At 61.1% G+C, this 22551-nt stretch overlaps 2 protein-coding genes across 3 annotated transcripts; both read right to left on the bottom strand.

Moving 5' to 3' along the window:
* Window positions 1–364: 364 nt before the first annotated feature.
* On the bottom strand, window positions 365–12637 carry PANK2 (pantothenate kinase 2). 2 transcript variants are annotated; one of them, XM_066997078.1, is made up of 7 exons: window positions 12368–12637; window positions 7547–7899; window positions 6301–6554; window positions 5150–5326; window positions 4781–4904; window positions 3092–3217; window positions 365–2624 (listed from the first exon to the last, which is right to left on the bottom strand). In XM_066997078.1, exons 1-7 carry the CDS (start codon window positions 12558–12560, stop codon window positions 2574–2576), a joined length of 1278 nt encoding a protein of 425 aa, XP_066853179.1. In that variant the 5' UTR covers window positions 12561–12637; the 3' UTR covers window positions 365–2573. The 2 variants fall into 2 exon arrangements, with proteins under 2 accessions (XP_066853179.1, XP_047915715.1); XM_048059758.2 differs by lacking the exon at window positions 12368–12637 and having other exon boundaries at window positions 7690–7845.
* Window positions 12638–14561: 1924 nt separating this feature from the next.
* Window positions 14562–21252, bottom strand: MAVS (mitochondrial antiviral signaling protein). The gene is made up of 7 exons (XM_048059717.2): window positions 21140–21252; window positions 20811–20940; window positions 19944–20118; window positions 19388–19665; window positions 18426–19005; window positions 18186–18334; window positions 14562–17561 (listed from the first exon to the last, which is right to left on the bottom strand). The coding sequence occupies exons 1-7, from the start codon at window positions 21235–21237 to the stop codon at window positions 16920–16922; spliced, it is 2052 nt and encodes a 683-aa protein (XP_047915674.2). The 5' UTR covers window positions 21238–21252; the 3' UTR covers window positions 14562–16919.
* Between the last annotated feature and the right edge of the window lie 1299 nt (window positions 21253–22551).

Here is a 22551-nt window from a genome sequence, read left to right as displayed (position 1 = left end):
CCGGGTCCCTGCGCCCCCAGCCCCAGGGGAGCCCCCCCCTGGTTTCCGCAGCCCCCCCCCCCGGGGGGCAGCCAGGGGTCCCCAGCCCTGCAGGAGGTGGTGCAGGGGCCTCGGGTACCTGCGGAGCCCCCGTCCTGCTGCCCCATCCTGTCCCTCCCAGCGCTAAAAGCTGCTGCCCCCTAACGCTGGCAGCCCCGGCCGGGTGCTGGGCGGCGGGAGGAGTAATTAAGGCTTGCTGGCCGTTAATTTTAATCAGCTTCTGCCATCAGCTGAGCGCCGAGGGACGCGCTGCGCCCGTTTCCCCTGCACGCTCCCGGCGCTCGCTCTGCGGCCGGGGAGAAGACCACGAGACGCCCAGGGGAGGTTCGCGTATACAAAAATAACTGAAATATTTTATTCCAAGGAAAAAAAAAAAAACGAAAAGCAGTTTTACAGAAGAACGCGCAACAACACAGCAGGGCATTTGGCGCGAGACGTCGGAGCACGCGGCTGCAGGGCCCGCCACGAAGCCACGGGCGGCATCGGGGACGTGGGTTTGGCACCTCGCCGCGTGCCGGGGCCGGATCTCGTTTCACAGAGGGCGGCGGGGGCACCGCAGAGGTTCCCCAAATCGTTTCAAGGTGGCTTCCGCCTTCCCTCGGCTCCCCAGGGCTGCTACTGGAGCCATCAGCCCCCTTCCCCGCCTTGCAGGGATTCCCCTCCGCACCAAGGGGGCTCTGGAAAAGCCCCGGGGCCGATCCTGCCTGCTGAGCCCCCCCAGGCCTTACTTCCCGGGGCCAAAAGCAGGCCCTGGGCACGGGCACGCTTCAGAACGCCCATTTTTCTCTCCTTTCCTCCCCACCCCCTTTTTTTCTTAAATTCTGGGATGCGCTCAGGAAGGCCCAGGCCCCTTGAGCTCTGAAGGTACCTTGCTTCATGCTCTGTGCTGTCCGGCGCGCTGCTCCCAGCACAGCTGACGTGCCGGCCTTTAGAGAAGCCTCACACAGGATCTAAACTAGGAAAGAACACACCTGGATGGACCATTTCTTCCCTTTTCAGCCCCAAACGAGAGGCAGGTGCCACGCAATGAGCCCAGCCAGCCGCAGAGCGCTGGGGCTGCAGCAAGAGCTCAAGGGACGGACGCGATTTCGCGGTGCAGCCCCGGTGCCTCCGCTGCGCGTTCCTCCGGCCCCCGGTCACCCAACCGCACGGCTGTGACTCCTCCTCGAGACGGCCATTGGGACCAGAGAGCTGAAAATCGACGTCTCTGGGAAGAAACCACGCCTTCAAGAGACGCGGTCGGTGAGGACGACGGGCACTGGGGGCAACAGGAGCCCTCGCCCGGCTCCCGGACGGAGGCTGCGCGCTTTTAGCAAGTTACGGAGCTGGGAAGCCGAAGCAGGAGGCAGCAGGGAACGGGCCGAAGCTGCGCCTCCGCTTAACCGCCAGCAGCAAGGCAAGGTGCTGAGGGCCCTGCAGGAGAGCAGCTTGTTCACCCTGCCCGCCTCGGGTCATACTGGGACCAGTAAAGCTGGCAGCGCGGAAAGGAGAACGCTACCGACGCCCTGCTCACTAGAGACCCTGCCCCTCTGAGAGCCGAACATCCAAGACTGGGAAGGATTTCTAAAAAAAAAAAGGCAAGGCAAAGCAGAGGGACAAGGAAGGAGGATCGCTGTACAAGCTGCGTGCATGCAGCTGGTCTGTTTTAAACTGCTGGCCACTACCGGCGTCTCTGTTCTTCTGAGGGATCGTTTGTTCAGGACGCAGCAAGCTGCCTCCACATTCCCAGCCTGGAAGTGCCGAACCTTTAGAGGCTCCAAGCTGCAGCGAGCCGCTTCGCAGGCTGCACGCAAGACTGCACGCACGGAGAACACGGGGAGAAGAACACCTTGTGTGAGGGAAGAGCAGCTTTCCCCCCAGACTACAGCCGTTTAGCAATTAATAAGCATAAAACGGAGCGTTACAGAGAAGACCCCAAGCGTACGACTGAAAGAAAAGTAATCTTTGGTATAGCTACACGCAGCCAAGCCTTACAACAGAGGCAGGAAAGGAAAAAGAAACCTAGTTCACCTTCACATTTGCTTCTAGCACGCCTCAAGGTCACAGGCTGACAGCTCCTAACGCGACGCCAACGCTACAGCGTGTCCCCGGGGGGGCTGCGGTCCGCACAAAGCGTCACCGGCTGCAAGCGGAACCGCCCTCAGCGCATTCCGGTACCCAGGGCACGGGATTTTCGCCTTCCCTTCCGGCTCTAACGATCCCTACACAAAGGTTAAGAACCCGCGCTAGCGGAAAGAAGCCCTGCTGACAGCTCGGCGGTGTCCGACAGGCCGCGGCGTGGTCCGGAGGGGACAGGAGCGGTCCCCCCACGGGTTTCACACGCCAGGGCTGTGCTGATGGTCCCGCCCCTGTGCGCGGGACTGATAGCGTAACGAGAACTGTTTGCACAAAGGCAGGCGGCAGTCCTTTCCCCCCTCTGACGGGATCGCGCAGTTTAACGAGTCACCGAACGCCTGCTTTGAAGCTGAACGTGGGCGTCGAGGCCCAGGGAGCGCCCCGACTTCGTAGGGCCGACGTCCGGAGGCTGCACGGAGTCAGGCTGAATCCAGGAGTTCCAGAAGAGCACCGACGGCACCAAAATAACCCTGCAAGCCAAAACGGAGCATCCATTAGCACCTCACACCTGGGCGTGCACCTGATACGAGAGTAACAGGAATAAATATCGAGCGTACAGCACGATTTTAAAAGCTTATAAGGGGTGGCGGAAGAAATAACCAGACGTGGGTACGTTAGGAAGTAGATCCGGATTCTATTTGCTGCGTAGGACAGCAGAGCTGCAGGGAACCAGGTGCAGCGTCAGTAATGGAAACGGCCTCAGGAAAACTGAAGTTCACAGGCAAGCACGAGCCTGGCAGTAAAACATTCTTATCGTAGTTACCAGAGCAACCTGCGTGTTAGCAACCTGCAGCAACAGTGGCCAGAGGAACGGGGCAGCTGGAACCCGCTGCACAACGCTCAGCACCGCAGCTACAAACCCCACGGGACTGCCCCCAGGGCGCTCACGGACCTGAGTTTTGGTGAGAGAGAAAATAAAGCTGGAGCGTCGCTTCACCTCATGTTCCAAGAAGAGAGCTTTCAGCTGTCCCTTCGACCAGTAGTCCAAGGCGTACGCCAGAAGCCTCATGGAGATCGTATTGATCCGCAGGAAGTTGCCAACAAAAACCACTCGATTGATGTTCTGCGAGTACGAAGGAAAAAGACGGGAACGTTAAGCCTGAATTTTTCATTTTCTGCTTGCAACAACAGAAGCCCCACCATAGAGTTAGAAGAAAAAAAAAGAGTGTCTTTGAAGAAGGCCAGGCGTAGCTTTTCAAATCCCATTTTCCAGTGGGACTTGATGCAAACCAACCAGCTGGAAGCAGACCGAAAGTCACTGGCTCACGTTAAATTCCCCATTAAATCCAGAGAAACTTTACATCGCCCCAAAAGCCTGCTCCTGGCAGCTAAGGAGCAAAACTGCCTTGGCGGGTAGGATTTGAAGCCTGGACCCAGGGGAGGCTGTCTGCAGGCCAGAAATGACACCAGGTCAGCCTGGGCTCTTGCAGCAGCAAGGGACAGCTCGAAAGAGCAACGCAAGATCAAAAAGGGCGCGTTGGAAGGGTCAAACTGCACGGGGAAGGGCCAGGGAAGAGAGACAAAACAAATTGACCGTGCTGAAAGGGCCGAGCCGGATCCGCGGAGCGTTACCAACAGGCACGTTTCCATCAAAGAGCGGTGCCAGCCGCGGCGTTCTAAGGCGGGCTCTTCTTCAGACTCTTCTGCACCACCCAGAAAACCACAGGTGTAACTCCAGCCTCTCTGGCTTAGGGATTTCACCAGAATCGTTGGGGTTTTGTTATCAGATCCCTTAACTGCTGAGCAGCACCGTTCGGCGCGTGCCACCTCTTCTCTCCCCCCACCTCTGGCCTTTGGCTCCTCGCAGGGAAAGCTGAAGAGCTTTCAACCTGAAAAGAGCACCTAAAACCTCACAGCCAGCGCAATTCTGAATGAAAGGACAAGACTGACCCAGTTCAGATTTAAAGCAGATTTTCTGCCAACCTTTTCACTCACAGAACGGTTCTCTGGAGCCAAGTGACGACGGGAAACATTCCTGTCCTCCAACGGAGAGGTAATTTTCAGCTCCCCCGCTTCCTGAGGAATCAGGAACACCTCCCACCTGCTCCTTCCCTCACGTCCTTCTGTGATCTCCCTTCCATCCCCACAGTCATTAATGCTTTGCCCTACCTAACCCTTCAGCATCTTCCCTTCGTTACCCAACGGGCTGGCAAAGCGAGGAACCTGCTGGCGTTTTGTGGGCACGACCATTTGTAAGATACCCGGCACAGTTTCCGCAGCAAATGATGATAAATAGGGTTTGCCGATGAGTGAGGAGTGCTCCAAGCCACGCGAAGAGCCCGTCTCTGTTCTTTCATAGCCCTGTACAATGCTGCTTGACATGAATGCAACAAGGCAGCACTGTAAAGAAGCTGAAAGCACAAAGATACGGTGACGGCCGTGGAAGCGGTGGTGCTCGAGCGAGGAAACGGGGTAAAAATAACCCAGGGGACCCAGAGTACGCAGGCGGGCAAGCACAAAATTCACTTAAGAACCCAAAAGGAGCGGATTACATCTCCCTGAACATCCAGAAACACAGGAACGAACGCGCCTACTGAAGCGTACGCAGGGAGAGAGGCACGGCACAGCAGCGGCCCGGAAGCGATGCCCCAGAGGGGAAGCAACGCGATGGCTTTTCCCAAAATACCTCATTGAGGGCGCACATCCGTGCGATGGAGCCAATGTTGTTGGTGATGGTTATCAGGGTGGCCTTCGCGAGGTCCTCCTTGCTGACAGATTCCCGCTTCTCCTTGCTCATCATGTTCCCAAAACTGCAAAGGAAGGCTCAGGGTTAAAGGCCTGGCTGCATCAGAACTCCGGAAGAGAAGGGGAATTGCTAAGTTAATTAAAACAATTCATTTGGAAGTGTTTCTAACATCAAAAAGCAGCACAGTCAGTCATTTAGACCTGGCGTACCACGAGCAGGAGGAGCGGCGGCTCCCCTAAGACACGCAGGTTCAGTTTTTCATCATTGCAGAACTTTCTGTAGAAAAAAACCCCACCGCCAAGCCGTTACCTGGACGCCACGGCCCAGCCCGGCAATCCAAAGCGCTCGTAGTCGCCGCCGTAGATGTCCCGCACCAGTTTGTCCACTTTGGTGCTGTCCCCGTGGGACGCCATCTCCAGGGCTTCTTCGAAGGTGGAGCAACCGGTGAGAAGGCAGCAGAGACCGAAAAAGGTTCCCCCTCCGAGACTGCGACGCAAAGCAGAACCAAAGTCACCCACCCGGCTTCTGAAGGGGCGCGGGAGGGGAGGGCTCGTGCAATCTGCCCCGTCCCTCCTGCTGCTGCTCTTTCTGGTGGGAGTAATCCCAAAAGAGGAGCTCTGCTCTTTAAACCTGCTCCTTTTCAGCAACCCGCAGCCCGTAAGGAGTCCCGTGCCCTCACAGCCTGCTGCAGAGGGCGCGTTACTAAACGAGAAGTTCGTTTTCCTGTTTTACAAATATCCACCTTCTCCCCAGCGCTCTGAGAAGTTGATCCCAAAATAAATACTGGTCCTGAGGGGTTCGTGGAGGAGTATTAAGGGGCAGCTATGCAAAACTCTGGAAAAAAACACATCCCGTGCACATTACTGTGCGAACATGCCGTTAAACATGTCTGAGAGGAGTAAGATCTGTGCTGTGGGGCTTTTTATTATTATTATTGTTGCCCATTTTCAAGAGATTTGGGAAAGCTTAAAGCCACGGAGCTCTCCGGCTTCACTGGCACCACGAGTCACATCTCCAAGAACAGCGGCTGCAGCGGTCCAGCAATGGCCGGGGCATTAGGGTTGTTCCAGCATCCCTTCGCCAAAATAAGGTACCTTGCACGAGTCCGGATTCAAATCTCTGCTGCTGTGACCGGAGCTAACCGTGGTCACGAGCAGGTCTGGGTTAGTACCAAACCGTGGGATCTCTGCTAAATAAAAGGGGTTAATTCCTGCAGCGGGGTAACTGAAAATACAGCTTCCAGGGACGCAAGTTGCAGCAGGGAGGCTAAACCATGAAATTCGGGTTCCCTCTTCCAGGAGGGATCTTTATCGGCAGAGACACGGGACCGCAGGAGAAGCTGGAGGCTGACATTCAACTCATCACCCTCTACGCAGCTCGGCCCCGCAAACGCCACCTGCCACACAGAAAAACGCCGCAGAGCCTGAAATAAGGCTCCCTTCCCCCTTCCCAGCGCTCACCTGGTGCCCGTTACCCGTTTGTAGTTCTCTTTGGAGTAGACGGCCAAAATGCTGACCCCCGAGCCGATGTTCACCAGCAGGAGGGGGTAGGGGTTCTCCAGGTTGAACGGGAGCTTCTGGCACCGCTCGGCGTCGGTCGGGTTTTCGAAGTAGTAGCACTCTGAGCGGCCGTTGAACCCGACCGAGTCGATGTACAGAACTCCTTTAATAAGGCAATCGAGTTCATCGAGCTTGCGGAGCTGAAGGTCGCCCATCTGGCGGAGGGGAAAGAAAAAAGAAAGAAACAGAATATTCAAGAAGTAGCGAGGGACGGGAAAGGGTTTGTGCTCAGGGCCAGAAAAAACGCGTTCGCTGCCAAATTCAGTTATCCCCGCAACTCCTCGCGGTGGTGGAGAAAGAAGTGTGGGGGACAGGAGGGCTGCGTGCCCCCCACCGCGGGCGGCTCACTACCCTGCTGCGAAGCACGCGTACGTGAAGGAGGGGGGAAACAAGTAACTTGAGCCAGATTTGGAAGCCAAGAGAACCCCATCGACTTCCCAGGGGCTCAGGACTCTGAGGGACCGGCAGGAAAAGGAAAAAAAAATAATGAGAAGGGGCTTAGCTGCTCAAAAAATAAATAAAAAAGAGAGTTCTGAGGTTGTTTTCCCCTTATGTCGCTGCCTGGAGTGCACAAAACCCCTCTTTGGTACATTTTTCAAGGCTTGGTTAAGCAAAGCATCTAGCACACCCCGTACTTCAGCCCTAAATGACTCCATCTTACAAGGAAGCCACACGATGATGTCAACCCCCGCCTCCCGACCTCCTTTCGGTTAATTCCCCACCTAACCGGACTGAACCTCGACCAGCCCAGTAACAGACGCGAAACCACGCGAGCTAGGGAACGACATGAAAAAAAATGAAGCGTGCGAACAGCCGGCAGTGAGGAACCACCACTGAGACGGGCACGATCACGGGCTAGTGACACAGCGGGTCTCGGCAGAGCACACGGCGCGGCAGTCAGCGAGCCACTGCGGAGCCGCGGGAAGGCTGCATGCGCTTTCAGGGGAGAGCGGGACCCGATTTAGGGACGTCAACGTGACCCCGCACGCCGTCTCCTGAGCTACGTTTGATCTGAGTTAGGCGCGCTCTTCCGAAGCTGCTTTAGAGGAGTTTAGAGCGGGGAAAGGCTGGAAGCGTTCCTAGCTCGAAGCTTAAACGGAGTTTCACTAGCAGATCCTAAGTGTGTATAGAAGCCAAAAATGCCTACTGTGCGAAAGTCCTGCTCAAATTTGTACGCTCCACCTCCCGTGGCACATAAGGTAGTATGGAGGCTCGAGAAGTGCTTTTCGCTTCCCATTTGAATAAAAGCAGGCATGTCATGAGTAGGAAAGCGTATAAAGTGCAGATTGCCTTTACGTCCACACAGGGTAAGGTCCTTTAGCTCTAGGTGCACATCCCGAATGCCTGCGGATCCGTAGGCGACGTTGGAGGTCAGGTACTTCCGGATGCTTTTGAGATTTTCCACTTCTTCCTTCTCCTCTTCGGCGGTGATGTCCTTCGGTTCAAAATACACCAGCTTGACCAAGGTGCCTCCGATGTCCAGGCCAAACCAGGGAAAGACTGGAGAGGGGAGGAAAAAAAAAAAAGAGAAAGAAACGGGATACGTAATGCCAAACTGTCAGCAAAATACTCACAGACCGAATCGATCCGTGCAATTCTCTGAGGACTCCAAAGTCCAGCCCCACTCGAGCTACCCGAATCAGTGGAAAATAAAACCAGCGTGCTCTTTCTTTGACAGAACGTGGCTGTGGGCGCTCAGACCCCTCAGCTACCTCCTCCTTCGAGGCACCTGGTGCTCAGGAGCCCCCAGAACCTCCCGAGCAATCCTCCCAACACCCGCAGTGCCGCCACAGAGCGCCCCGAAGACACGGCCCCGGCCGGGCAACAGCCTCACACCGGCCGAGTGCCGCTCCAATTTTAATCCCCAGCCTTTTTTTTTTTTATCTATAAAGCCCTGATCCAGAGCCAGAGCCCGGGATAATACCAGCGCTGCTGCATCAAAGCGACGCACAAACGGTAACTAATTACAGCACGTAACGCCGAGGTAGACAAGGCATCTAAGATGCCCCAGGGAGACAAAAACAAATGTCTAATTGGATTATTTTATTAGTCAAATTCCGCCCCCCCCCTCCCCCCCGGTGCAAAATATGCCCTGGTGGCAGGCCCGGCGCCGTTTACAGCTGTATTAGATAATGAGCTTCGTGGAGAAGATCAAGAGAAAGCCCCGATCAGATGGAATCTGTGATTAGAGCGGGGAACTGGAACGGATTAACGCCGCTGTTAACGAGCTGAAGGCTGGGTGGGAGCTGCCGAGACCCGAGGGATGCCGAGCAAAGAGAAGAGCGCAGCCGCGTGCTCGCGGCAGCGGGACGGAACCCTCACTGCTCCGTAAAAGAAAGCAAAACCCTCGCTGTTCTGTAAAAAAGAGATGAAAGGAGGCGCCAGGTCTATTTCGGGAAGCGCGGCCAACCCCCGGTCAGCCTCGCTTTCTGATGCGTTTCCTTCAGACAAGAGCAGGCGCAAAAATAACCGCTCGGGAGGGAGGGAGGGAGGAATCCGGATCGCTGCGTGACGGGGAGAGACAGCGGGAGCGGCCCGAGGGCTCCCTGCACAGCGCTTTCCAGCCCTGCTCTCCTTGGATGACCTGCAGCACGCACAGCCCCGGCAGTTTCGGGACGAGGAGCCCGGCAAGTTCTCTTAACGCTCACCAAAGGGCTTCCAGGAAGCTGCTGGCGGACCTCCCTCTTCATCCCGCACCGCAGCTGTGCCCTCGGGGCGGGAGATTTCTATCCCCCCGCGTTAAGAAGCCCGTAGCAGGCTCACAAAGCTCCGAACCGGTGGAACACCAAGCGTGGAGCCTCTCCACGGTGGGCTCCCTGAAGATGTGCGACGTCCCTGCCAGCCCCGGGCAGACGGCCCGAGCCAGCCACGGGGACAGCCCCGAAGGCAGCCCAGGGGGTAATTAACTCAAACCTAACGATTCCTCGTCACAGCTCTCTCCTTAGAGGCCTCCCACCGCCGGTCAGGATCCATTTTCACGCCTCCTTCCCTCACCTGGGCGAGAGCGCACCAACGACCACGGACGGACGTACCCAGACTGTGTTTTTTGGAAGGGCGCAGGCAAGAGCAGGAATTTGGGAATTCGTCCCCACGGCACAGAGCTGTGCTTTTCCTACAAGTCAGCCACACGGCCGTGCCCGGCAGCAGCCGTCCTTCCCCATACCAGAAAAAAAAACCAAGGGGAGAAGCAGAAAAACCCAAGGGGAGGACGCTCTCCTGGCCAGACGCCAGCACCAGCTGCTGTTTCTCCTCAAACACCCATTTCTCCAGCGTCTACCGCAGTCGGAGCCGGCTTTCCTGGCCCGATTTCGGATCCGCAGGCTCTGCTCTCGCCCGGCACCTGCCGGGAAGCAGGCTGCCTCTCGGTGGCGTGTGAAAGAAAGGCAGGAAATCCGCCTCCCAACGCAGGAGCTGCTCTCCTCGGGGCCTGCGAGCCTGTTCCTTGGAGCGGCTCTGCAGCATTTTCAGCACCGACAGCCGCCAGCACCGCCGCCAGACCCGGGGGAAAGCTTCAAAATAAAAATAAAACCAAAACGCCGTGGAATTGTGCATGAAAAGGAGCGGGGGTGCGAACGAGGCGCAGCACGGCGGGCACACGACCTGGCCTCCCCAGCACAACAGCCTGCGAAAGCAGGTGCAAAGCATCTCCGAGGCAATTTTCTTCCAAAAAAGCAAAATTCTTCACCTTTTAGCCCGATGAAGGTTCTCCTCCCTCAGCACAGGCGCTGCACGAAGCAGCCCGCAGGGACATTTGCATCCGCACGGTTCACGTGTGGCTTTCTGTCTCCACACCAAACATTTTCTCCAGCGGGCAGACCTCTGGATCCGGTCCGTGAGGCAAGCGGGGAGCTCCCAGCCCCCCGGACACAGCTGGAGGACGCTGCGCGGCCCCGCGGCAGGAGCTGAAACCCTCCCTTCTCTGCCCCCCCGTCCGCCGGGGGCAGGGAAAGGGAAGGCCTTTGTCTGGTGTGTAAATCACCTTAAAAATCCGGTGCTGCGTAAATAAAAACCCTCCTCGGACCGACTTCCTTCTACCAGGTTCGGGCCGTGAGAGCTGCAGAGTGTCAGGATGAAAGAGGCGATAAGTAAAGGTCTCCGCGGTGGGTTTCTTCACGTGACGGGCGGGACCGCAGAGCGATCCTTCGTTAGGGGGCAATTAGATGAAAAGCTAAAAGGATTTGCCTGTGGAGCAACGAAGACCGATGATTTAGCTGAGTGCACAACAAAAAAAAAACCAGCCAATGCTGTATTTTAATAGCGTTGTGCTGCTGTGGAAATGGTAGAGCTGGGGGAAAAAGGAGGAAAAAAACACCAGCATTCGTCAGCGTTCAGTGTAAAGCGCCACCGATCTCACAGCTCCGAGAAGGGGAATGCACATTTCATACGCCATTCCAAGACAGGAAAAGGCATTTAGAAAAAAAAAAAAATCAAAGCTTACATTTTGTGTTGCAAAGGAGCTGCCAAGGCCGAGCTTTAGGGCTTCTGATTTGGAAGAAGACGCTGAAGCTTCCAAAGCCAGCGTTCTGCTGCTCCTCGCTGCCTGGGCATCGCCCGTTTCGTGCCCGGCACGTGGCCCTACGCAGGGAGCCGCAGGGCCCAGCTCTCCTTCCCTGTGCACGTTCGGCCGTGCCTCTTGCCCTTCCTCTTCCTCCCGGCCCAGCCTGCAGGCGCAGACCTCACGGAAGACTCCAACAACTCCAGAAGGGAACTCCTCCTTTGGCAGGAACCGCCCAAGAGCAAAGCAGAGGGGCTTCATCCCTTAATGCACGGCTCCACCTACGCCCACCCTCGTTTTTGAGCTCTCCTTTGCAGCCGACGGCTCCGTCCGGAGCGATCGCACGGCTCCCAGCGGGATCTCTGCGGCGATCTCGTTAGCTGCAGCCACACCAGACTCACCCCCCAAGCTGCTTTTCCTGCATCCCAACGGCAAAGCCGATCCCCGCTGCTCATTACATCCCGCTGCTGCGCTCCGCTTCCAGCCTGTCAATTCCTCGGCAAGCAGAGAGCCCCACAGTAACCTCGGTGACTTCGCGTGAGCTTCGCAGCCCTCGCCAGCTACAGGATGGCTCCTGCAACCTCCCCCGATCTGGAGCGGAGGAAAGGGAGAGGAAAAGCCTTCTGGAGGAAGGCTCTGCAGCGGGCGAGCGCTTTGGAACTGCTTTTTGGGTTTGTTTGGTTTTCTTTGCTGTGGCGTTTGTCCGCGGCGTCCTTCAGGCAGCCGCGTCACGGTGCTGCCGCCTCCTCCTGCGGGCACCCCCGGGCACCTGCAGGCACCCAGCTCCGCGCCACGCATGGCTGAAAGCGGCCACGGCTGCTGCCAAAACCGGGGCTGCCGCTCGCTCCGTGCCCAGCCCGGGTACTGGGGCTGGGGGGCCGGCCCGTGGCCGGCTTGTCACAGCGTCCCTGCCAAGCCGTGGGGCTTCTCCCCTCCCCTGCTCCCCAGGGGAACCAGGCACCGCTTCAGCCCTCGCTGCCTGGCTCTGGGCTGCTGTCCCCCGTGGCCCCGTGTCCCGTATCCCCCCCACTCCTTCTGTCCTCCCGCCCCCTGCCCTCTATGTCCCCTCCTGTCCCCTGTGTCTCCCCCTGTCCTTCTGTCCCCCTGTCCCCTGCCTGTGTCCCCGTGTCCTTCTGTCCCCCTGTGCCCCCCCCGCCACCCCGCAGCCCCACCACCCCCATTACGCCCCCCAATACAGCGCCTCCCCCCCCCCCGGAGCCCCCTTCCCTTAGCCACGCCCCCAACCCCGCCCCCTCCGCCCCAGCCCCACCCACCACTAGCCCCGCCCACTCCCCCAAGCCCCGCCCACTCCCCAAGCCCCGCCCACTCCCTTCCACCCGCTCCTTTGGCCCCGCCCCTCCCCTTAGGCCACGCCCCTCCCTTTAACCCCGCCCCTTCATCTAGGCCACGCCCCTCCCTTTAAGCCCCGCCTCCTCCTCTAGGCCCCGCCCCCCCCCCCCGAGGCGCACTCACGCGGCCGGTTCTTGCGGACCGAGTCCCGCCGCTGCCTCCCGCTAGGCCCGGCCGCCGCCGCCGCGGAACTGTCAGCGCCCGCCGCGCCTCCGCCACCGCCGCCGCCGCCGCTCCACCGCCTCGGGGGCCCGGCGTCCGCCCCCCGCCTCCGGGCCTTGTCCTCCGCTCCGCCGCCGTTGCGCAGCGGCTCCATCCGCAGCGCGGCCCGGCCCCATGGGCCGCCCGCCCCGCCGCGCCCCGCCGCTCCCCTCAGCCGCCGCCGCAGCCGCCGCCCGCAGCGCGCCTGCGCCGAGCGGCCCCGGCCCTTCCTCCCCCCCCCCGTCTGCGGGCCCGGCCGCGCTCGCTCCTGCCCCGAGGGAAGGGGGCGGGAGGAGCCGTGAGGCGGCGGCCAATCGGCTGCTGCCGCCGAGCGGAGCGACGGGAGGGTTGGCCAATGAGAGGAGAGGGTTGGGAGGCGGCGGGGTGGCGGGCCCGCCCGCCGCGCTCTGACAAGAGCGGGGAGCCAATAGGAGGAGAGAGCGCGGGGAGGGAAGGGGCGGGGGATGGGAGACGGAATTGGCCTATGGCGTCCTTTCGGCAGGAGAATGACACGGCCGCTGTCCAGTGGCGTGAGGCAGCTGCCGGGTGGGGGCGGGAGAAAGCGGATGATTGACAGCCGGGTGTAACCATGGCAACGCAGACGGGGGCCGAGGGGAAGACTGCAGTAGGCCCGGCTGGGCTGGGCCGCGCGGGGGGGGCTGTTTTGCATACGATTTGCATACGCAAATAGCGAGGCCTCTCCCCCCCGGCTGCCTTCTAAGTCGTGATATAACCGCAATATGTCACGACATGCATCCTTACCCGTCCCTAGGGCCGTCCCGGGAGGGGGGCAGCAGGAAATGGGGGCGCTCCCAGAGGGGGGCAGGTCTGGACTGACGGGTAAGTGGTAATTAGTAAGCGGTAATTAGGGGGCAGCGGGTGCCTGGCGCGCCTACGGCACGGCCTGGCGTGACTGCAGCCCCGCGGCGTGCCCTGCCCCGAGCTGCGCCCCGCCGACCTCACCTCAGTGCCCTTAATTCCGTACCGAAGAGATTATGTGACCGGGAGTCCAGAAAATACAAGTATTTGGATCGCAGCTCCAGCGGGAATTTGCCCAATTCTGGAATTCCCGAACTCCCCGGGCGAAGGGAGCGGGGGCGGTTGGGATTCGGGGCTCCTCCCGGGTAAGCGTGCCGTGGGGCTGGTGCACGTAGGGCAGAGCAGGACGTCCCTCAGGAGAAATAACCCTTTTATTTAAACGTTGCCTTCTGTTGTATAAAGCCTGCCTGTTCTCATCGCCGAGCTCCAGCCGCGTGCGACACGGCGGTGGCAGTCGGGCGCTCCGGCTGCGGACAGAGGAAGCCGGGAGAGGTGAGAGCTCAGCCCCCGGGGGGCACCTGCGCAAAAGACAGCATGGGAAGGACACCCAACATGACAGAAAAGTGCTGTTTCCAGCCACGCTGCCTGAAACCTTCCTAATTCTCCCCAAAAGACATCCGTGCCCACCCCCAGGACCCCCCTGCCAGCGCCGCTTGAGCTGGAGCCGCGCAGCAGCGGCGGTTTCGACGACGCTGGTGTGATTTCGATGACCGTCCTCTGCAGGTCGGGCCCGGGCCGCTCAGCCCGTGGGGAACCACCGCCGCCGGTCCTGGCGCAGAGCTGAACCCCAGGTGCCCGGAGGGGCTCGCTTCGCCGATCCCGCGACCCGCTACGAGCACAAAGCCCGGGGCTGCGGAGGCAGGAGTGCAAGCGGAGCCCCGTGCCTGGTGTGTACGGCCCGCCCAGCGCACATCTGCTCACGGCGCCCGCCTCGGACAAAAATGCAAAGGCAGCCAACTCCCAGCAGCAGAGACGCTTCGAAACTGCTTGTGGCAAAAGTTGTACGTAATTAACGGACAGCTCTCTTAATTAAAAGCACCTCTCTTCTCAGGCTGAGAAAGCTGAATGAACTGGAGCAACCTCCCCCCCGACCCCAAAAAAAGCAGCAGGCCCGGTGTTTGGATCCTTCTTTGTGGCCTCGGTGGTTCTGCGGGCCTGTAAACCCAGCCCAAGCACGTGAACGCGCTGATTTAATTCTCTGCTCAACTCCTCCCTGAAAACCGCTCGGTGCCCTTCCTCGCTCTACAAAAGCTGGGGTTCTTCCCCCCCGTTATAAAACACACGACACCTCAAAAGCTTTGTGAAGTGGCAAACGGTTTTATTGCGTATTTCAAAATACGCCTTGCTCTTTTTTAGAGGATTTGCAGGGCGCGATCCCCTTCTGCAGGCTCACCCGCCGATGACGCCCCTAAAGTGCTACGTTACAGGGGCGAGAACGAGGGCACACCAAATGCCGAGAAAACCGCGTGCTTTTATCAGGCCTGAGGCGGTGAAACAGCCCGGCCGCGTCCCAGGAGCGATTCAACGTGGAAATACGAAGTGAACGAGCCGTGGCTACAAAGTACTGGGGAAAGAGGGGAAGGATTCTGCAGCCGGGGAAAGCGCCCGCGGGGAAGAGAGCCTTGGTCCGGGTGCCGCTGCCTTGGGATCTCCCAAACCCCGCCGAAGGCTGTGGGGAAGGCGCGTGCCCCCTCGCTCCCCCAGGCTGAACTTTCAGCTGGAGGCCTCGCGCGCTGCCTCGCAGCACGTTACGACTGCATTTCCTGGCGCCTCCTGCTCCCGTTCTGAGCAATATATTCAGGAGCCTTGCACGGAGTGAAGGGATTTGGGGAGATTTCCCCGTCCGCCGTAAATTAGAAGTCCGAGCGCTAAAAGCTGCAGCTTTCTTGGGGGAGGCCGCGGGTCCGTGCGAAGTGCTCGCGGCCAGAATTGCTTAAGGCTGAGCCAAATGTCTCACTGGGCGCCGCCGGCGGGGAATCCCGGGTTCTTCCCCCTGCTTGTGGGGAGCTTTGGGAACTCACCACCTTCTCTTCAGCTGAGGAGAACAGCTGAAACATCCCCCGGCGCAGCAGGGACATAAAGTGCGTTCAGAAAGCCCTCTCCCCTCCGCCGACAGATGCAAGACCGGGCGCTGAGCGGCTCGCGGCTCGCGTCCACCCTCCAAATCAGCCCCGCCGGCCCGAAATCGACACCTCGCTGTTCCGTGCGTTTATTGCCCGTCGTTTCAGGAAGGCACTTGGTGCATTTCGAGGCAAAGGGCGAGCGCTAGCAGCTGGCGGCCCTGCGAACTCGGGCAGCAATCCCCCAGCCCCCTCTGTGCTGGAGTCGGAGAGGGGGCGTCCAGCGACGCTCCGCGTCGTGCCTCCCTCCCACGGGCTGAGGCAACAAACCACACGCAGGGCAATAAACCACACGCGGGGCAACAAACCACACGCGGGGCAACAAACCACACGCGGGGCAATAAACCACACGCGGGGCGGAGCTCCGGGGAAGGGGCTCAAAATTTGGGGACACAGGACGAGGCGGAGGCAGGCAAGCGCCTCCCGAAGCCGCTGGTATCTGAAAACACAACTCGTGAGCACCACGGGCAGCTCCCACCGAGCACCCCGCAACCCCCGGGGATCCCCTTTTGGGACATCGCCGCAGTTCCTCACATGGAGAGAGGTCCCCTGAGGAGCTGCTGGAGAAACCCGGCGCTGCTTCCCCCCTCGCAGGAGCAGCCCTTCGTCCCGCCGCGGGGCTCGCAGACCCACCCCGGGCCGGCCGGGCCCCATTTCGGGAACCCGAGCTCAGCGGCAGGGGCCCCAAGGGGTAAGTTACTGGAAACGTATCGCAGAATTTTGTTGGGGTTGGGGTTTTAGCTCATTTGGGAGCCTTGCAGCCCGACCCCCGTGCTGCTCCATGGGGGCAGCAAGGAAATTAGGGACCCAAATTTGGAACTGGGACCTTTGAGAGAACCCCGAGCATCCCGATCAGCAGCTAGCTCAGGGCTCGATCCTGGTTGTGTCCCAGCCCCAGGGCGAGCTTCCTGCCCGCCGCGCCAGGAACGCGGGAACGGCGCCCACCCTGCCAGGCCCAAAAACGCAGCCTGAAGACGAACAAACGTGCCTAAATCCTCTCTTCCCCCCGGACGGGGAAAGAAGAAACAAGGCTGATCCTTGAGAAAGCAGCAGGGGGAGCAGGGAGGTCTCCGTGGGTGTCGGTACCCGAAATCCTGTGCCATGCCGACCCGCGGGACCAGGGGAGGACGTTTCGGAGCGCTGAGGCAGGACGACGGCTCCCGGGAGAGGGGGCAGCTCGCACCGCTCCCTCGGCGGGACGGGGAGCTTGCCGGGACCGAACGTGGGAGACGTGGAGAATTTCCAGCAATTTCCCCTGACTCCGGGCTCGAGGGATCGCTGCCGAGCGACGTGCTGCCCGCGGGCGCAGGAGGAGAAGGCGGCGGGCGGGAAGGTTGTTGGGAGACGGTGGGGGGGAACCAGGGCAGAACCCAACAGCATCAGGCGACCGAGGCCTCTTCCAGCGAAACCACCTGGGAGGAGATTTAACGGCGGCCCCTCCCTGCCATCCCTCGGGGTTCAAACGCGCCAGACGGGATTCCTGCCGGGAAGAGGAACCTCCCGCGGGGCGGCCGCGGCACCCCCGTTGCTCTCCGCTATTTCTGCAGCCGGGCGTATACCAGGAACGCCACGGCGGAGATGAGCGCGATGCCCACGGCCGGGACGAGGTAGGGCAGGGACGGCCCGGGGCTGTCCCCAGGGCTGGGGACGCTGCCGGGCGCGGCGTCGCTGCCTCCGCTCGAGGCGGAAGCCGGGGGGCCGCCCGAGGGACCGGCTCCGTCGTCCGGGACGTCGTTGCTCGCCTTCAGCAGGGCGCTGGGGCCGTGAGCCACGCGGATCTCGTCGGTTCTCCAGCTCGGGGGGGGCCAGGAGCGTGCTCCCCCCGCTTCGTCTCCGCAGGATGCCGAGGAGCAACGTCCCGAGGCGGATCCCTCGCGTGCTCCTCCGGGACCTGAGCTGTCGGTGCTCAGCAGGAGCGGGTCGCTCCTCAAGCCCAGGTGATCGGTGGCCTCGGAAGCGGAGCCGCCCGGGGGCCTGGTGGCTGCCTGCGGGCTGTCGCCTGCCACGGAGAGGAGGACGCCCGGCTTGCTGAGCTCCGCGTCCTCCTCCGGGACGGTGGGAGAGGCCCAGATGCTTGTGGCAGAACTGCCCCGGGGGGACGACGGCCTCCCAGCTGCGCCCACAGAGCTTCCCCCGACCGCTGGGCCCTGGAGAGGGGCCGCCGAGGCCGGGAGCACCTTTGGGAGACAACGAGAGGGGGAGAGAGCGGGGCAGGGAGGTGCCGAGGCTCGGGGGGAGCCTTTGGGGTTTGGGGGCGATGCAGGAAGGAAGAGGAGAGGAGAAAGGGCTGGGACGAGAGGGGTGGAGATGGCCCCTGGAATGGCCTGGAAGCCCGTGGCCCGGCTGCCAAGTCACAGCGGGGAATCGGGAGTCGGAGACCAACGAATCTCGGCTCCCTTCCTCCTCCCAGCGTTCGGGAAGCCATCGCAGACTCCAAAGCTGACAAAGCGCGAGACAGCCAGGGCTCCGAGAGCCAAGGGTCCGGCCAGTCCCTGTCCCCCGCGTCCCGGGGGGGATCCGCTCGAGCCCTCAGCCCCACAAAATCAGCGGGGGACACCCCAGGGAGGTTGGGGTCAGGCTGGGACCGCCGTCGGGGCTACGTGTGTATCGCAACACCCAGCAGCTGAGGCAGCTCCTGCACACAGCTCCGGGACAGGAAGAGGAACGCGGCGGGGAAAAAACCCCGAGTAAACTCGCCCCCAGCTCAAAAAGCCTTACGCTGCAGCAAAAAAAAAAGGTGCCAGCCAGGGGAGATTGCAAGGACCTGAAGGAAACGCAAGAGGCAGTGAAAGGTCACCTACTTTCTCCTCTGCCGGCACGGAGGGGGTGCTGCCGGCCGCCTTCCCCGCAGGCAGCGCTTCCTCTGGCACGGGAAGCTTCCAGGAGACGTCGCGGGATGGGGAAGTGTCTCTGGGGGCGGCGGCCGGGGGGGTTGTTTCCATCCGGGTGGCTGATGGGGAGAGAACAAAACGCCGCATTAACCCAGAGACCTCAGCGGGTCTCTGGGAGAGGCCCGCCGCCAGCCGCGGAAGCAAACTCACCTCCCTCTTCGTGCTCTCGCAGCGTCCCGACCCGCTTCTGCTCCGCGTCAAACTGCTGCTGTATGAGGAGGGGGCTGCGCACGTCCACGAAGCTGCTCGGAGGCCCTCGGTGCTCGGGGAGCTCCGCCTGCTTTTCCTGCGTCCCCTGCGGGCCGCGGGGCTGCGGCACCCCCTCGCCGCCCGGGGGCTCTGCCAACCCCGCGGGCAACTCGGTGGAGACGTAGACGTCTTCCTGGGGCTCGTTCCTGGGCTGCCCGGCGCCACGAGCGGTGACCGGGTCCCTCAGCGGGACGGCCGTGCCCAGCCCCGAGCCCGGCGCGGCGCGGCGCAGGTGCTTGGCGTTCCCGAAGCACCCGTTGTCCACGCACACCGGGTAGCGCTGGCCCAGCCACTCCCGGCCCTGCTCGGGGGGAGCAGCCGGCGGCAAAACCACGCCGGCAGCCCCCGGGGGCCCCGCTGCCGCCTGCTGAGCCTCGGAGGGGCACGGGAGCGGCCCCCGCGCGCTCTGCCCGTCGCTCGCTCCAGCACGGGCCGCGCTCAGCGGCTGCAGCGGTGGCTGGGGACTCTTTTGTTCCAGGGGCTGGAAGAAAAGGAGCTGTTAAATCGCCGCGCGGCCCCGTTTCGGCCTGGCTGAGGACACACGGGGCCACCGGGGTGCCTCACGGTCACACGGGGGCAGCAGGAGGGAGCACGGACCAAGAGCGAACCCTGCCCTCGCGCGGTTACAGGGCTGCGTGCAGGCTAAAAGGGGGCAGCTCGCTGCTGCTCACCAGCAGAAGCTGCATTCTACCCCAAATTGCGCGTGGAAATGGCACAGAAGGTGCCTGACCCCCTGCTTCTCCGTGGGCGAAGCCGCCAGGCGCAGCGAGCACAGAGCAGACCGGCAACGAGAGCGTGCTTGTGGCACCCAAACCACTGAAACCCCGCTCCAAAAGGGATCTTCGCAGCCCTGTCCCGCTCACCTTCTCCTGCACAGGGGCCCTGGCATCCAGGTCGGTGCTGGGAACGTCCGCGCTCGCAGCTGAGCTCCCGGCTGGGCTCGCAGCGGTGGCAGCAGCACGCTGGAGAGGCGGATGGCCGTCGGTGGGCGAGGTGCAGCGGGGAGGATCGGCCAGCGGGGCGTCCGCAGCGGGCTTGGGGCCCGAGAACGGCAGCTGGGCGCTGACGGGCTGGGCATCAGGAGGGAAGGAGGCCACACGAGGATTTGGAGCAGCTGGTGGAGCTGAGGCTGTTGGAGGAGCTGGGGAGGTGAAGGTAAAAGCTGAGGCAGCGCAGGAAAGCCGAGGAGGCAGAGGATGGGCGTGGGGCTGAGGCAGCCCTTCTTGCACCCATGCTCCGTCCCCACACCGGCCAAACCTGCAGCACCCCTTAATTCCTGTTTCCATCTCCCCTTACGACACGGCTGACAAGGCACCCGGCCCACTGCCAACCCAAGCAGCTTCGAACAAGGAACCCTGGGGACCTCCTCCCGTCCCCAGGCATCCCACCGGGGCAAGGCCCGGAGATGAGGCCACTTACGGGTTTGGTAGAGGTCATAGACCTGCTGCAGCTCTTCGGCCAGGTGCCCCGCGTTGTTCTGGTGCAGCGCGTTGATCAGGTCGGTCACCCAGCCCCGGCGGCACTTCACGTGCTGATATAACTTGTAGGCGGTTGCATTGCTGCCCCGCACCTCCCCTCGGGTATGAAGTTCGTCCTGAACAAAGAACACCAGGAGGCACGGCGTGCCTTAGAAGGAGAATCACAGAACCACCGAATGTTTTGGGTTGGAAGAGGAACCTCAGAGCCCCCCCTGCCCGCAGCCCAGGCTGCCCCCAGCCCCATCCAGCCTGGCCTTGGGCACTGCCAGGGATGGGGCAGCCACAGCTCCTCGGGGCGGCCTGAGCCAGGGCCTCACCACCCTCATAATGAAGAATTTCTGCCTTAAAGCTGACCTAAATCTGCTCTCTTTTAGTTTAAAGCTGTTACCCCTTGTCCTATCACTGCCCCCCCCGCCACAGAGTCCCTCCCCAGCTCTCCTGCAGCCCCCTTTAGGTACGGGCAGGCCGCTGTGAGGTCTCCCCAGGGGCTTGTCTTCCCCAGACCCAACACTGCCATCTCTCAGCCTGGCCCCACAACAGAGCTGCTCCAGCCCCTGAGCACCCCCGCGGCCTCCTCAGGCCCTGCTCCAGCAGCTCCACTTCCCCGTGCTGGGCCCAGAGCCGAGCACAGCACTGCAGGGGGGGCTCAAAACAGCTGAGCAGAAGGGGACAACCCCCCTCCCTCGCCCTGCTGGACAAAAATAAACAGAAATAAAGCTGCTGTACAGCGCCCGTGCTATAAAACCAGGCGAGGGGCCCCGTGGGGCCGTGTCGCGGCCTGGCAGGGCTGAGGAAAACAGAAAGTTACCCTGTCGGCTTCGGTGAGGCAGCTGAGGGAATCGACCAGCGACGCCACGTGGATGTTCTTGAACTTGTCCATGTTCCTCAGGATGTGGCCGTACACCTTGTCCTCCGCAAAGCCCATCCTGGCTCGGCACCTGAGGAGAGAGGGAGGCCGGGGGGAGCGGGGCCGCTGGCGACGCCCGCTGGGGCCGTAGGGCCGGGCTGTAAGGGGCACCAAGAGGCAGCTCCTGGGCACGGAAGCAGCGGGGGGAGCCCTGTGAGGGAAGCCCAGCTCAGCCTGGCCTCCAGGGCCCGCTGCGGGGGGATTTGGGGCCGGGAAAACGCGTTTGTTACCTCAAACACCCCCCTGCCCCGCTCCCCGGCCCGCCGCCGCCGCCCCGTCCCCGGCCGGCCGCTAAGCCCGCCCACTTTCCCCCTCTCGCGCCGCTCATTGGTCGCACCGCCCGTCCGTCGAGGGAAGGGCGGGCGCTGATAGGCGGAGCGCTGTGAGGGGGCCGGGAGCCGCCGCACGGGCTCCAGCTGCGGGGCCGGGCCCAATCGCGGGCCTGGGGGGAGCTGGGGTTGGGGGGCCGGGGGCAGCCGGGCCTCGTCCCCTCGTCCTGTGCCCACAGCCCCGGGGGGATGTGGCGGCAGCTCCCCGGCCCCGGCTCGGGCTGGGCAAAACACTTCATGTTCCACATTTTGTCCACATTTGGGCTGTAGTTTGCCTCACAGGGGAGGGAAAACGCTTCATTTTCCACAGTTTGTCCACATTTGGACTGTAGTTTACCTCACAGGGGAGGGAAAATGCTTCATTTTTCTCATTTTGGGTTCAATTTGGGCTATAGTTTGCCTCAGGGTGGAGGGAAAACACTTCATGTTCCACATTTTGTCCACATGTGGGCTGTAGTTTGGCTCACAGGGGAGGAAAACCGCTTCACTTTCCACATTTTGTCCACATTTGGACTGTAGTTTACCTCACAATGGAGGGAAAACGCTTCATTTTCCACATTTTGGGTTCACATCTGGGCTGAAGTTTGGCTCACAGAGGAAGCAAAACGTTTCATTTTCCCCATTTTGGGTCCAAATTTGGGCTGAAGTTTGGCTCATGGTGGAGGGAAAACACTTTGCTTTCCACATTTTCGGTTCACATCCAGACTGAAGTTTGGCTCACGGAGGAAGTAAAACACTTCGTTTTCCCCATTTGGGGTCCACATTGGGGCTGTAGTTTGCCTCACAGCGGAGGGAAAACACTTTGCTTTCCACATTTTGGGTTCACATCTGGGCTGAAGTTTGCCTCACGGAGGAAGTAAAACATTTCGTTTTCCCCATTTGGGGTCCAAATTTGGGCTGAAGTTTGGCTCACGGTGGAGGGAGAACGCTTCATTTTCCACATTTGGGTCCACATCTGGATTGTAGTTTGGCTCACAGTGGGGGCAAAATGCTTAATTTTCCACATTTTGGTTCCACATTTGGGCTGAAGCTTGGCTCACGGTGGAGGCAACCACCCCGGTGCCCGCCAGGCTCAGGCTTAGCCCGGTTTCAACACCCACGGCGTGCGTGTGGTCAGCGCTAGGTAGCTAAAACCCCGAAATCTCACCACCGTACCACCGCCCAGGCAAACCCTGCCTCCTTCAGCCGGCTGCGTTCTGCGTGATAACGCCAGAAATAACAGCAGAGACGGCACCCGGGCCAAAACCACGGCACCCCACGTCACTTGGCGGGGCAGGGGCCGGGGGCAGAAACCCGCGGGGAGGAGGCTGAAC

This window comes from Anser cygnoides, chromosome 4, assembly GCF_040182565.1.
Source record: "Anser cygnoides isolate HZ-2024a breed goose chromosome 4, Taihu_goose_T2T_genome, whole genome shotgun sequence".
Classification (NCBI taxonomy): Eukaryota; Metazoa; Chordata; class Aves; order Anseriformes; family Anatidae; genus Anser; species Anser cygnoides.
Note: the sequence above shows the minus strand (reverse complement) of the source record. Positions and strands in the feature narration are given on the sequence as shown.